Source organism: Scyliorhinus torazame, chromosome 11 (genome assembly GCF_047496885.1).
Source record: "Scyliorhinus torazame isolate Kashiwa2021f chromosome 11, sScyTor2.1, whole genome shotgun sequence".
NCBI classification, from domain to species: Eukaryota; Metazoa; Chordata; class Chondrichthyes; order Carcharhiniformes; family Scyliorhinidae; genus Scyliorhinus; species Scyliorhinus torazame.
Genome location: NC_092717.1, coordinates 243,142,359 through 243,154,718, shown reverse-complemented (window position 1 = coordinate 243,154,718; position 12,360 = coordinate 243,142,359). Strand labels below are relative to the sequence as shown.

At 51.7% G+C, this 12,360-nt stretch overlaps 2 protein-coding genes across 2 annotated transcripts in view; one reads left to right on the top strand and one right to left on the bottom strand.

Annotated features, from left to right (window-relative positions):
• The window catches only part of LOC140385885 (transcription initiation factor TFIID subunit 4-like), a 315,117-nt gene extending 307,630 nt beyond the window's left edge, over positions 1-7,487 (top strand). Inside the window, exon 15 of the mRNA XM_072468499.1 lies at positions 7,369-7,487. Coding sequence (XP_072324600.1) covers positions 7,369-7,374 — 6 coding nt within the window. The 3' untranslated portion in view covers positions 7,375-7,487. The remainder of the gene's footprint in view (positions 1-7,368) is intronic.
• The window catches only part of LOC140385884 (uncharacterized), a 75,816-nt gene that overhangs the window by 5,593 nt on the left and 57,863 nt on the right, over positions 1-12,360 (bottom strand). Inside the window, 4 exon segments of the mRNA XM_072468497.1 lie at positions 2,999-3,100; positions 3,102-3,172; positions 3,175-3,304; positions 9,096-9,240. Coding sequence (XP_072324598.1) covers positions 2,999-3,100; positions 3,102-3,172; positions 3,175-3,304; positions 9,096-9,240 — 448 coding nt within the window.

Sequence of the window (12,360 nt, the reverse complement as noted above, 5' to 3'; positions counted from 1 at the left end):
TGTTGGGCGGGGGGGGAATCAGTGTTGGGCGGGGGGGGGAAATCAGTGTTGGGCGGGGGGGGGGGAAATCAGTGTTGGGCGGGGGGGGGTGGAATCAGTGTTGGGCGGGGGGGGGAAATCAGTGTTGGGCGGGGGGGGGGATCAGTGTTGGGTGGGGGGGGGGAATCAGTGTTGGGCGGGGGGGGGGAAATCAGTGTTGGGCGGAGGGGGGGGGGGAAAATCAGTGTTGGGGCGGGGGGGGGGAAATCAGTGTTGGGCGGGGGGGGGAAATCAGTGTTGGGGCGGGGGGGGGGAACAGTGTTGGAGCGGGGGGGGGGGGAATCAGTGTTGGGCGGCGGGGGGGGAAATCAGTGTTGGGCGGGGTGGGGGGGAGAAAATCAGTGTTGGGCCGGGGGGGGGGTGAAATCAGTGTTGGGCGGGGGGGGGGGGGGAATCAGTGTTGGGCGGGGGGGGGGAGAAATCAGTGTTGGGGGCGGGGGAGTGCTGTTCAGCACCAATTCGCAACTCCGCAGATAACGAAGCAGTCCATATCCAAATGCAGCAAGACCTGGACCATGTCCAGGACGTAGGCTGACAAGTGGTAAGTAACATTCTTGTCGTCCCTGGATATTCCATGACAATGCCCTCACTGAATCCCCCTCTGTCAACATCCTGGTGGTTACCATTGATCAGAAGTTGAACTGGACTAACCATGTAAATACTGTGGCTACCAGGGCAGGTCAGAGGCTATAAATCTTGCGGCGAGTAACTCACCTCCTGACTTCCCCAAGCCTGTTCCACCATCCTCGAATAACAAGTCAGGAATGTGATGGAATATTCCCCCCCTTGTCTGGATGAGTGCAGCTCCAACAACACTCAAGAAGCTCAACGCCACCCAGGACAAAGCAGCCCCCCGCTTGATTGGCACCTCATGCACAAACCATTCACTCCCTCCACCACCAACGCACAGTGGCAGCCCGTGTGTACCAGATACACTGCAGGAACTCACTAAGGCTTCTTTCAACAGGACCTTCTAAACCTGTGACCTCTACCATCGAGAAGGTCAAGGGCAGCTTTCTCTGCTCTCTCTATTCCCCTCCCTCCCCGCCCGCTCTCTCGATTCCCCCTCCCCCTCCCCGCTCTCTCTATTCCCCCTCCCCGCTCTCTCTATTCCCCCCTCCCCTCCCCCGCTCTCTCTATTCCCCCTCCCCTCCCTCTCTATTCCCCCTCCCCTCCCCGCTCTCTATTCCCCCTCCCCTCCCTGCTCTATTCACCCTCCCCTCCCCGCTCTCTCAATTCCCCCACCCCTCCCCGCTCTCTCTATTCCCCCTCCCCTCCCCGCTCTCTCTATTCCCCCTCCCCTCCCCGCTCTCTCTATTCCCCCTCCCCTCCCCGCTCTCTCTATTCCCCCTCCCCTCCCCGGCTCTCTATTCCCCCTCCCTTCCCCGCTCTCTCTATTCCCCCTCCCCGCTCCCTCTATTCCCCTCCCCTCCCCGCTCTCTATTCCCCCTCCCCTCCCCGCTCTCTATTCCCGCTCCCCTCCCCGCTCTCTGTATTCCCCCTCCCGCTCTCTCTATTCCCCCTCTCCTTCCCGCTCTCTATTCCCCTCCCCTCCCCGCTCTCTCTATCTCCCCTCCCCGCGCTCTCTATTCCACCTCCCTCCCGCTCTCTCTATCTCCCCTCCCCGCGCTCTCTATTCACCTCCCTCCCTGCTCTCTCTATTCCCCCTCCCCTTCCCGTTCTTTCTATTCCCCCTCCCCTCCCCGCTCTCTCTATTCCCCCTCCCCCTCCCCGCTCTCTCTATTCCCCCTCCCCTCCCTCTATCTCCCCTCCCCGCGCTCTCTATTCCACCTCCCTCCCCGCTCTCTCTATCTCCCCTCCCCGCGCTCTCTATTCCACCTCCCTCCCTGCTCTCTCTATTCCCCTCCCCTTCCCGTTCTTTCTATTCCCCCTCCCCTCCCCGCTCTCTCTATTCCCCCTCCCCTCCCCGCTCTCTCTATTCCACCTCCCCTCCCCGCTCTCTCTATTCCCCCCTCCCCTCCCCCTTCTCTCTATTCCACCTCCCTCCCCGCTCTCTCTATTCCCCCTCCCCTCCCCGCTGTCTCTATTCCCCTTTCCCTCCCCCGCTCTCTATTCCACTCCCCTCCCCGCTCTCTTTATCTCCCCTCCCCGCTGTCTCTATTCCCCTTTCCCTCCCCGCGCTCTCTATTCCACCTCCCCTCCCCGCTCTCTCTATTCCCCCTCCCCCTCCCGTTCTCTCTATTTCCCCTCCCCTCCCCGCTCTCTCTATTCCCCCTCCCCGCCCCGCTCTCTCCTTTCCCCCCTCCCCGCTCTGGCATCCACATTCCTTGAATGACTAAAACAAAAAACCATTCTAACCCAACCCTGGAACGTCTCGCGAATCAGTCGGCCTCGTCCCTGCCTCTCAGCCACAAACTCTGGGCCTGATCTACTGGCCACGTTACGCCCAACTCGGGATGTGACGCAGCCGGTAAATCTCACGAGAGGCCTCTGCCGAGATTGCACTGGCTCGCCACGCCTCGGGGGATCTAACTGGATCTCGCTGGACGTCACGATTTGGATGCCGCCCGCAATGGGTGCGGTTGGGCAGCCTTAAATCCGTCTCTGCCATCTCGCCTGCAGGGGGATTGGGCCCAGGGGTGCTCTGCCCTTATGAGGTGATGAGGTGGGGGCTCGAGGAACTCAACAGGAAAGTTGGAGAATTGGCGGGGGAGGGGAGGTTCGCGTTGGGGGATTGAGAGATCAAGGCACCATTTCTATCAGTGTGGCCTTCCCCACCGAGAGCCGAAAAAATAACGACCTTCCGTGTCTCCCCGCTAAATCCGTCCACAACGGGCCTCTTTCCCCAGTAAATCGCACCCTCTGGGTTCAAATTCAACTTCAGGACTCGTTGACCACAAGAGTTGCGTTTCATGACGCGACTCAAAGAGTGTGACAATCAGGCCCCAAATTCTTCCGACATTCTCGTGCACGTGGAGAACGTGAACTGAACCATTACCTGGACAGAGTTGAGGTGGCAGTAACCATTGAGGGGGAAGCGGATGACGTGTGTCGAGTCATGGTTCCAGCCTGCATTGATAGAGTTGCACATCACATCCCCCGATTTCGGGAAACACCTCTTCGATCAAGGCCTTGTCTCCGCTCAGAGTGATCCGCTCCCCGAGGTCGGGGCCACCCGCACCACCAGGCACTCACATGGCCGGGAGAAGCGGCCCAGCTCCCTCTCCTGTTTCCACCGCTCCAGCTCAATCAGCATGGGCTGCAAATGGAAGTACTTGGCCTCTTCGTACAACAAGCTGTAATCCTGAACACAACACAAACAAGAAAAGGGGCTTTAGAACGTTGGCCAATACCGAAATACATCCTCAGGCATTTGCAGTATGTGCATAGATACATAGGAGATAGGAGCAGGAGGAAGCCCTTTGGCCCTTCGAACCTGCTCTGCCATTCATCACGATCATGGCTGATCATCCAACTCAATAGCAATGATAAACAAATTGGCACCAGATATATATTATTAAAAAAAGACTTGCTTTGCGTTAAGGCTACGCACAGTGAAATCACTATTCCCTGCTGAATGGAGATGATTAGTTAATTCAGTAAAAAAGGGAGAGGCTTGCATTTATTTACATGGTGTTTCACACGACTACCGGATCTCTCAAAGCACTTTACAGCCAATGAAATACTTTTGAAATCTAGTCCCTGTTGTAACGTTGGAGGTGCCAGCAGCCAATTTACACACAGCAAGCCTCAGTGAACAAGCTATACTGATAATGACCAGAGCATCTGCTTTTCTGAAAATACTGGACAATCTCAGCAGGTCTGGCAGCCTCCGCGGAGAGAGAAGGGAGCGAACGTTTCCAGTCTGGATGGCTCTTTGCCAAAGCTGGAGGGAACTCTGGAGGGACAGCACAGTAGCATGGTGGTTAGCTTCACGGCGCCATGGTCCCAGGTTCGATTCCGGTTTGGGTCACTGTCTGTGCGGAGTCTGCACGTTCTCCCCGTGTCTGCGTGGTTTCCTCCGGGTGCTCCGGTTTCCTCCCACAAATCCTAAAGACGTGCAGGTTAGGTGGATTGGACATTCTGAACTCTCCCTCCGTGTACCCCAAACAGGCGCCGGAGTGTGGCGACTAGGGGGATTACATTGCAGCGTTAATGTAAGCCTTCTTGTGACAATAATAAAAGATTATGTTATTAAAACGGAACAGGGGGTCATATTTATATTGTTGTGCGGGAGGCGGGGGTGCGTGGAACAGTATAAATCTGACCCCTCAAAGGGGAAAGCAGTCAATGGTCACCTGGGACTGTGGCGACTTTACCGTTACCCCCCCTCAGCACTGCGCTGAAATGTCAACCTGGATTTTTGTGCTCAGGGTTTGCTGAGGGACCCGGGTGTCATGAACCACAGAACGTCAGCATGCAGGTCGGCAAACATTTCGAAAGGCTAATGTACCTTAGCATTTGTGACAAAAGGGATTGGAGTTTAAGGGTAAGGAATTTGTTTATACGGGCAATGATGAGGCCCTCACTCTGAGGGCGGCAGGGTGGCACAGTGGTTAGCAGAGCTGCTTCACAGCTCCAGGTCCCAGGTTCGATTCCCGGCTTGGGTCACTGTCTGTGCGGAGTCTGCACCTTCTCCCAGTGTCTGCGTGGGTTTCCTCCGGGTGCTCCGGTTTCCTCCCACGGGTCCGAAAGATGTGCTTGTTAGGTGAATTGGACATTCTGAATTCTCCCTCGGTGTACCCGAACAGGCGCCGGAATGTGGCGACTGGAAGATTTTCACAGTAACTTCATTGCAGTGTTAATGGAAGCCTACTTGTGACACTAGCAAGGATTATTCGTATCAGTGTGTAAAAGTTTTGGTCTCTTTACCGAGAATGTTCCAGACAGGGTGGATTCTGAGAGGATGTTTCATCTTGTGGGAGAGACAGTGGAAAAATAAGGGGTCTCCCCCACCCAAGATGGATAGGAGGAGATATTTGACTCTGAGGGTCATTAGTCTGTAGAATTCTCTTTCCCGGAGAGTGTGGCGGCTGGGTGAATCAATATCATTTAGGCCGAGTCTTGACTGACAGGGGAGTCAAAGGGTACAGGGGGTCGGTGGGAAAGTGGAGTTGAGGCCACAATCAGATCAGGTATGGCCTTCTCAAATGGCGGAGCTGGCTCGAGGGGCTGAATGGCTTACTCTTGCTCATAATTCATGTTTATACGCCGATGGAAAGGGTCCAAATGCCTTTGAGGGAGTGCAATGAAGGTTCACTCGACTTGCTCCCCGGAGGGATTGATTAAACTAAGCACATATCTAATTGATTAAACTAAGCACATATCACATATCAGTGACCAGGGGGGGCAGAGATTAAGGTAAAGGGGAGGAGGTTTTGAGGGGATGTGAGGAAAGCCTTTTCACCCAGAGGGTGGTGGGAGTCTGGGACTCGCTGCCTGAAAGGGTGGTGGAGGCAGAGACCCCCGTAACATTTAGGAAGTACTTAGATGTGCACTTGCGATCCCAGGGCAGACAAGTAGACTCTATGACACCAGAAGAGTTTAGCTACCCCATCAGATAGAATGCAAACAAATCTAGCCTAGTAACTCAAAGCTGGGCATCCACGGGTCGCTGTAGGCTGCAGCAGCAGAATTGTACATGGCCCGGCATGTCCCCCCCTCTACCATTACCACAAGCCAGGGGATCAACCCTGGTTCAATGAAGAATGCAGGAGAGCATGCCAGGAAGAAACACAGGCATACGGAAAAATGAAGTGTCAACCTGGTGAGCCACAACACAGGACTACTTGTGTGCAAAACAGCAGGTAACAGACAGAGCTAAGCGATCCAACATCGGATCAGATCTAAGCTCTGCAGTCCTGCCACATCCAGCCGTGAATGGCGGTGGACAGTTAAACAACTCACTGGAGGGGGGAGGCTCCACAAATATCCCCGTCCTCAATGATGGAGGAGCCCAGCACTCCAGTGCAAAAGACAAGGCTGAGGCATTTGCAGCAATCTTCAGCCCGAAGTGCCGAGTGGATCATCCATCACCTCCTCCAGAGGTCCCCAGCGTCACAGATGTCAGTCTTCAGCCAAATCGATTCACTCGGTACTGGATACTGCAAAGGCTAGGGGCCCTGACAATATTCCAGAACTTGCCACACCCCTAGCCAAGCTGCTCCAGTACATCTACAACACCGTCACCTACCCGGCAATGTGGAAAATTGCCCAGGTGTGTCCTGTACACAAAAAGTAGGACAAATCCCAAACTGAACAATGACCTCCTCATCAGCCTAATCTCGATAATCAGTAAAGTGATGGAAGGGGTAGCGGCATTTACTCAGCAATAACCTACTCGATGACACTCAGTTTGGATTCTGCCACGGTCACTCCTGACTTCATTACAGCCTTGCTTCGAACTTGGACAAAAGAACATAATTCCAGAGGGAGGTGACTGCACTCAACATCAAGGCAACATTTGACCTAGTTATCAAGGAGCCAAACTGGAATCTGGGGGTAAGCTCTCCGCTGGTTGGAGTTATACGATCACAAAGGAAGATGGTTGTTGCAGATCTCAGCCCTGGGACATCACTGCCGGGGCCCCTCAGGGTTAGTGTCCTCGGTCCAACAATCTTCAGCTGCTTCCTTCCCACCATCAACACAATGTCCAGCACTATTTGTGACTCTTCAGGCACTGAAGCATCTGTGTGCATGTGGATCAAGACTTGGACAATATCCAGGCTTAGGCTGACAAGTGGCAAGTTACAGTCGTGCCACACAAGTGCCAGGCAATGACCATTTTCAACAAGAGAGAATCTAATCATTACCCCAGGCGTTCAATGGCATTCCCATCACTGAATCCCCCACTATGAACATCCTGCAGGTTACCATTGGCCAGAAACTGAATTGGATTAGCCATATGAACACTTTGGCTACACAAGCAGGTCAGAGACTGGGAGTTTCGTGTTGATTTAACTTAAAAATCATTTACGGGATGTGGGCGTCGCTGGTTAGGTCAGCATTTGTTGCCCATCCCTAGTTGCCCTTCAGAAAGTGGCGGTGAGCTGCCTTCTTGAGCCGCTGCAGTCCTTGAGGTGTCGGTACACCCACTGTGCTGTTAGGGAGGGAGTTTCAGGATGTTGTCCCAGCGACAGTGAAGGAACCCTCCGATATATTTCCAAGCCAGAGAGAAGCTAAAATCTGTGGGGCACAAGAATCAGGAGAGAGATCCATGCAGAGAAATGACTAAAACGTCAGGGCGTGGAGACTCTCTGTGAGCTCTCTCGCACAGATCCTCTTTTTACATCTCCTGTAACCGTACTAATCTCTTAAAATTTAATTCTAACACTATCACGAACCTTTCTCTTTTATGTTCTCTTGCAGGTTTGATGAACCTCTGAGGCCCGTGGAGTGAACCTGATGCTATGTATTTACATTGTGTACCTTGCGTTGCCCTATTACATATTTTATTTTCATGTACGGAATGATCTGTTTGAGCTGCACGTAGAAAAATACTTTTCACCATACCTCGGCTCACATGACAATAAACAAATCTAATAACACTTCACGCGAGTAACTTTTGTTAGCACTGCTCCGGTGAAGGGATGTTTTCAAACATTGGTACGGTGGTCTTGTATTACATGTTCAGTGCTGTAGCTCTGCGTCTTGCTGGTATTTCTGCCTGACACCACTCAAGCCTATTTCCTGTTTAGGATTTTTAGGCACAGGAGAGAAAGGAGATTTTCAGTGAATAGAACCATAGAATCCCTACAGTGCAGAGGGAGGCCATTGGGCCCTCTGAGCACCCTAACTAGGCCAACACCTCCACCCTATCCCCGTAACCCCACATCTTTGGACACTGAGGGACAATTTAGAACGGCCAAGCCACCTAATCTGCTCGCCTTTGGACTGTGGGAGGACACTGAAGCACCCGGAGGAAACCCACTCACACACGGGGAGAAAGAGCAAACTCCGCGCAGACGGTGACCCGAGGCCGGAATCGTACCCATGTCCCTGGCGCTGTGAAGCCACAGTGCTAACCACTGTGCCATCGTGCTGCCCAACAGATTTGCACTAATTTAATCTTAGAACGACAGCTCAAATGCAGGCCAACTAGTCTAATTCTTCCTTTTCAACTAGTTATCGCATTCAAAGATACCATCACAAAATAGGGAGTGGTGTTTGAAATGAAAATCGCTCATTGTCACAAGTAGGCTTCAATGAAGTTACTGTGAAAAGCCCCTAGTCGCCACATTCCGGCGCCTGTTCGGGGAGGCTGGTACGGGAATTGAACCGTGCTGCTGGCCTGCTTTAAAAGCCAGCGATTTAGCCCAGTGTGCTAAACAGCCCCTTGGTATTTATGGGGTACGGTAGCATATGGTTATGTTATGAACTGTAGGGCGGCAAGGTAACATAATGATTAGCACTGTTGCTTCACAGCGCCAGGGTCCCAGGTTCGATTCCCGGATCTGGTCACTGTCTGTGCGGAGTCTGCCCGTTCTCCCCGTGTCTGCGTGGATTTCCTCCGGGTGCTCCGGTTTCCTCCCACAAGTCCCGAAAGACGTGTTAGGTGAATTGAACATTCCGAGTTCTCCCTCCGTGTACCCGAACAGGCGCCGGAGTGTGGCGACTGGGGACTTTTCACAGTAACTTCATTGCAGTGCTACTGTAAGCCTACTTGTGACAATAGAGATTATCAGTGCAAATCAAAGGCAGTTGGAGATTCTTTTGAAAAAATTAAACAAATCTGGAAAAAGTTAGCCCCCGTAGTAAACACGCGTGTTCGTCGCAAATGAGCAGGTGGATTGGCCATGCTAAATTGCCCCTCAGTGTCCAATGATTAGATGGGTTTACTGGGTTGTGGGGATAGGGCCGAGGAGTCGGCCTAGGCAGGGTGCAGACGCACCTGATACAGGTCCTCGGGAGTAATTAAGGATGGCCACTAAGCGTTGGCCTGCCAGTGATGCTCACATCCTGAAGAAACAAATTCAAACATTACCCCTGCCAAGTGAGTTTAGGGCCAGCGCTCATTGGAAATTGTTGGGAGAATTTCACCACCGTCTCCCCATTCTGAACTGCACCCTTTACACACTTTGAGCACACCGACTTACTTTGAAATCGTCAGGAATGAGGAGTCTCGAGGTGCGAAGGAAGTTTAAAATGTAGCGGAACATCTGACCATCTCTGTCGATGAAGTAATGTTGCTTCAGGCTGTCCAGGACGATGGGTTCAGTTCCGTCGAACAGACGGCCAATTCTGCAACAAGAAAAGTGCTTAGAAAAGGCTGGTAAATTTTAGATTGGGGACAGGTCATCAGGAACGGGGCACAAATATATCAGAAAGGCAAATGCGAAATGGCATAGAGTTGCTCCCGAGTTAACGTCAGGCGGTGTCACCGCCTCTTAGTTTTTGGTTAAAGCCGTAAGCTTTTCCATTGCATTGATCGTAGAATCATAGAATTTACAGTGCAGGAGGGGGTCATTCGGCCCATCGAGTCTGCACCGACTCTTGGAAAGAGCACCGCACCCAAGCCCGCACCTCCACCCCATCCCCGTAATCCAGTAACCCCACTTAGCCTTTTGTGTTGGATACTAAGGGCAATTTAGCGTGGCCAATCCACCTAACCTGCACGTCTTTGGACTGTGGGAGGAAACCGGAGCACCCGGAGGAAACCCACGCAGACACGGGGAGAACGTGCAGACTCCGCACAGACAGTGACCCAAGCCGGGAATCGAACCTGGGACCCTGGAGCTGTGAAGCAATTGTGCTAACCACTGTGCTACCGTGCCACCCATGTAATGGAATGGCATAGCACAGGAGGAGCCCCTCCAGCCTATTGAGCACGTGTTGGGTTTTTGAAAGAGAAGAGTTAACTGATCAGCTCCACTTTCCCAATGCTCTCTCCCAGAGCCCAGCAACTTTTCCCCCCTTTGAGTATCTATCCAATACCCTTCTCAAAGTCATTGCTGAATTGGCTTCCACCAAGGTGCCACCATGCAGATCACAACAATTCCCTGCCTAAAATAAATTCTTGGATGTCCCCTCGACTGGAAACGGAACCCATGAACCGCCAATGACTGGTTATCCAACAGAGCAATTACTCAATGACTTTCCCCGACATAGAACATAGAACAATACAGCGCAGTACAGGCCCTTCGGCCCACGATGTTGCACCGGAACAAAAGCCATCTAACCTACACTATGCCATTATCATCCATATGTTTATCCAATAAACTTTTAAATGCCCTCAATGTTGGCGAGTTCACTACTGTAGCAGGTAGGGCATTCCATGGCCTCACTACTCTTTGCGTAAAGAACCTACCTCTGACCTCTGTCCTATATCAATTACCCCTCAGTTTAAAGCTATGACCCCTCGTGCCAGCCATTTCCATCCGCGGGAGAAGGCTCTCACTGTCCACCCTATCTAACCCCCTGATCATTTTGTATGCCTCTATTAAGTCTCCTCTTAACCTTCTTCTCTCCAACGAAAACAACCTCAAGTCCATCAGCCTTTCCTCATAAGATTTTCCCTCCATACCAGGCAACATCCTGGTAAATCTCCTCTGCACCCGCTCCAAAGCCTCCACGTCCTTCCTACAATGCGGTGACCAGAACTGTACGCAATACTCCAAATGCGGCCGAACCAGAGTTCTGTACAGCTGCAACATGACCTCCCGATTCCGGAACTCAATCCCTCTACCAATAAAGGCCAACACTCCATAGGCCTTCTTCACAACCCTATCAACCTGGGTGGCAACTTTCAGGGATCTATGTACATGGACACCTAGATCCCTCTGCTCATCCACACTTTCAAGAACTTTACCATTAGCCAAATATTCCGCATTCCTGTTATTCCTTCCAAAGTGAATCACCTCACACTTCTCTACATTAAACTCCATTTGCCACCTCTCAGCCCAGCTCTGCAGCTTATCTATATCCCTCTGTAACCTGCTACATCCTTCCACACTATTGACAACACCACCGACTTTAGTATCGTCTGCAAATTTACTCACCCACCCTTCTGCGCCTTCCTCTAGGTCATTGATAAAAATGACAAACAGCAACGGCCCCAGAACAGATCCTTGTGGTATTCCACTTCTGACTGTACTCCATTCTGAACATTTCCCATCAACCACCACCCTCTGTCTTCTTTCAGCTAGCCAATTTCTGATCCACATCTCTAAATCACCCTCAATCCCCAGCCTCCGTATTTTCTGCAATAGCCTACCGTGGGGAACCTTATCAAACGCTTTGCTGAAATCCATATACACCACATCAACTGCTCTACCCTCATCTACCTGTTCAGTCACCTTCTCAAAGAACTCAATAAGGTTTGTGAGGCATGACCTAACCTTCACAAAGCCATGCTGACTATCCCTGATCATATTATTCCTATCTAGATGATTATAAATCTTGTCTCTTATAATCCCCTCCAAGACTTTACCCACTACAGACGTGAGGCTCGCCGGTCTATAGTTGCCGGGGTTGTCTCTGCTCCCCTTTTTGAACAAAGGGACCACATTCGCTGTCCTCCAGTCCCCTGGCACTATTCCTGTAGCCATTATGAATGATGACATAAAAATCAAAGCCAAAGGTCCAGCAATCTCTTCCCTGGCCTCCCAGAGAATCCTAGGATAAATCCCATCAGGTCCCGGGGACTTATCTATTTTCAGCCTGTCCAGAATTGCCAACACCTCTTCCCTACGCACCTCAATGCCATCTATTCTAATAGCCTGCGGCTCAGCATTCTCCTCCACAACATTATCTTTTTCCTGAGTGAATACTGACGAAAAATATTCATTTAGTATCTCGCCTATCTCTTCAGACTCCACACACAATTTCCCATCCCTGTCCTTGACTGGTCCTACTCTTTCCCTAGTCATTCGCTTATTCCTGACATACCTATAGAAAGCTTTTGGGTTTTCCTTGATCCTTCCTGCCAAATACTTCTCATGTCCCCTCCTTGCTCGTCTTAGCTCTCTCTTTAGATCCTTCCTCGCTACCTTGTAACTATCCATCGCCCCAACTGAAACTTCACACCTCATCTTCACATAGGCCTCCTTCTTCCTCTTAACAAGAGATTCCACTTCCTTGGTAAACCACGGTTCCCTCGCTTGACGCCTTCCTCCCTGCCTGACCGGTACATACTTATCAAGAACACGCAGTAGCTGATCCTTGAACAAGCCCCACTTATCCAGTGTGCCCAACACTTGCAGCCTACTTCTCCACCTTATCCCCCCCCAAGTCACGTCTAATGGCATCATAATTGCCCTTCCCCCAGCTATAACTCTTGCCCTGCGGTGTATACTTATCCCTTTCCATCATTAACGTAAATGTCACCGAATTGTGGTCACTGTCCCCAAAGTGTCTCCTACC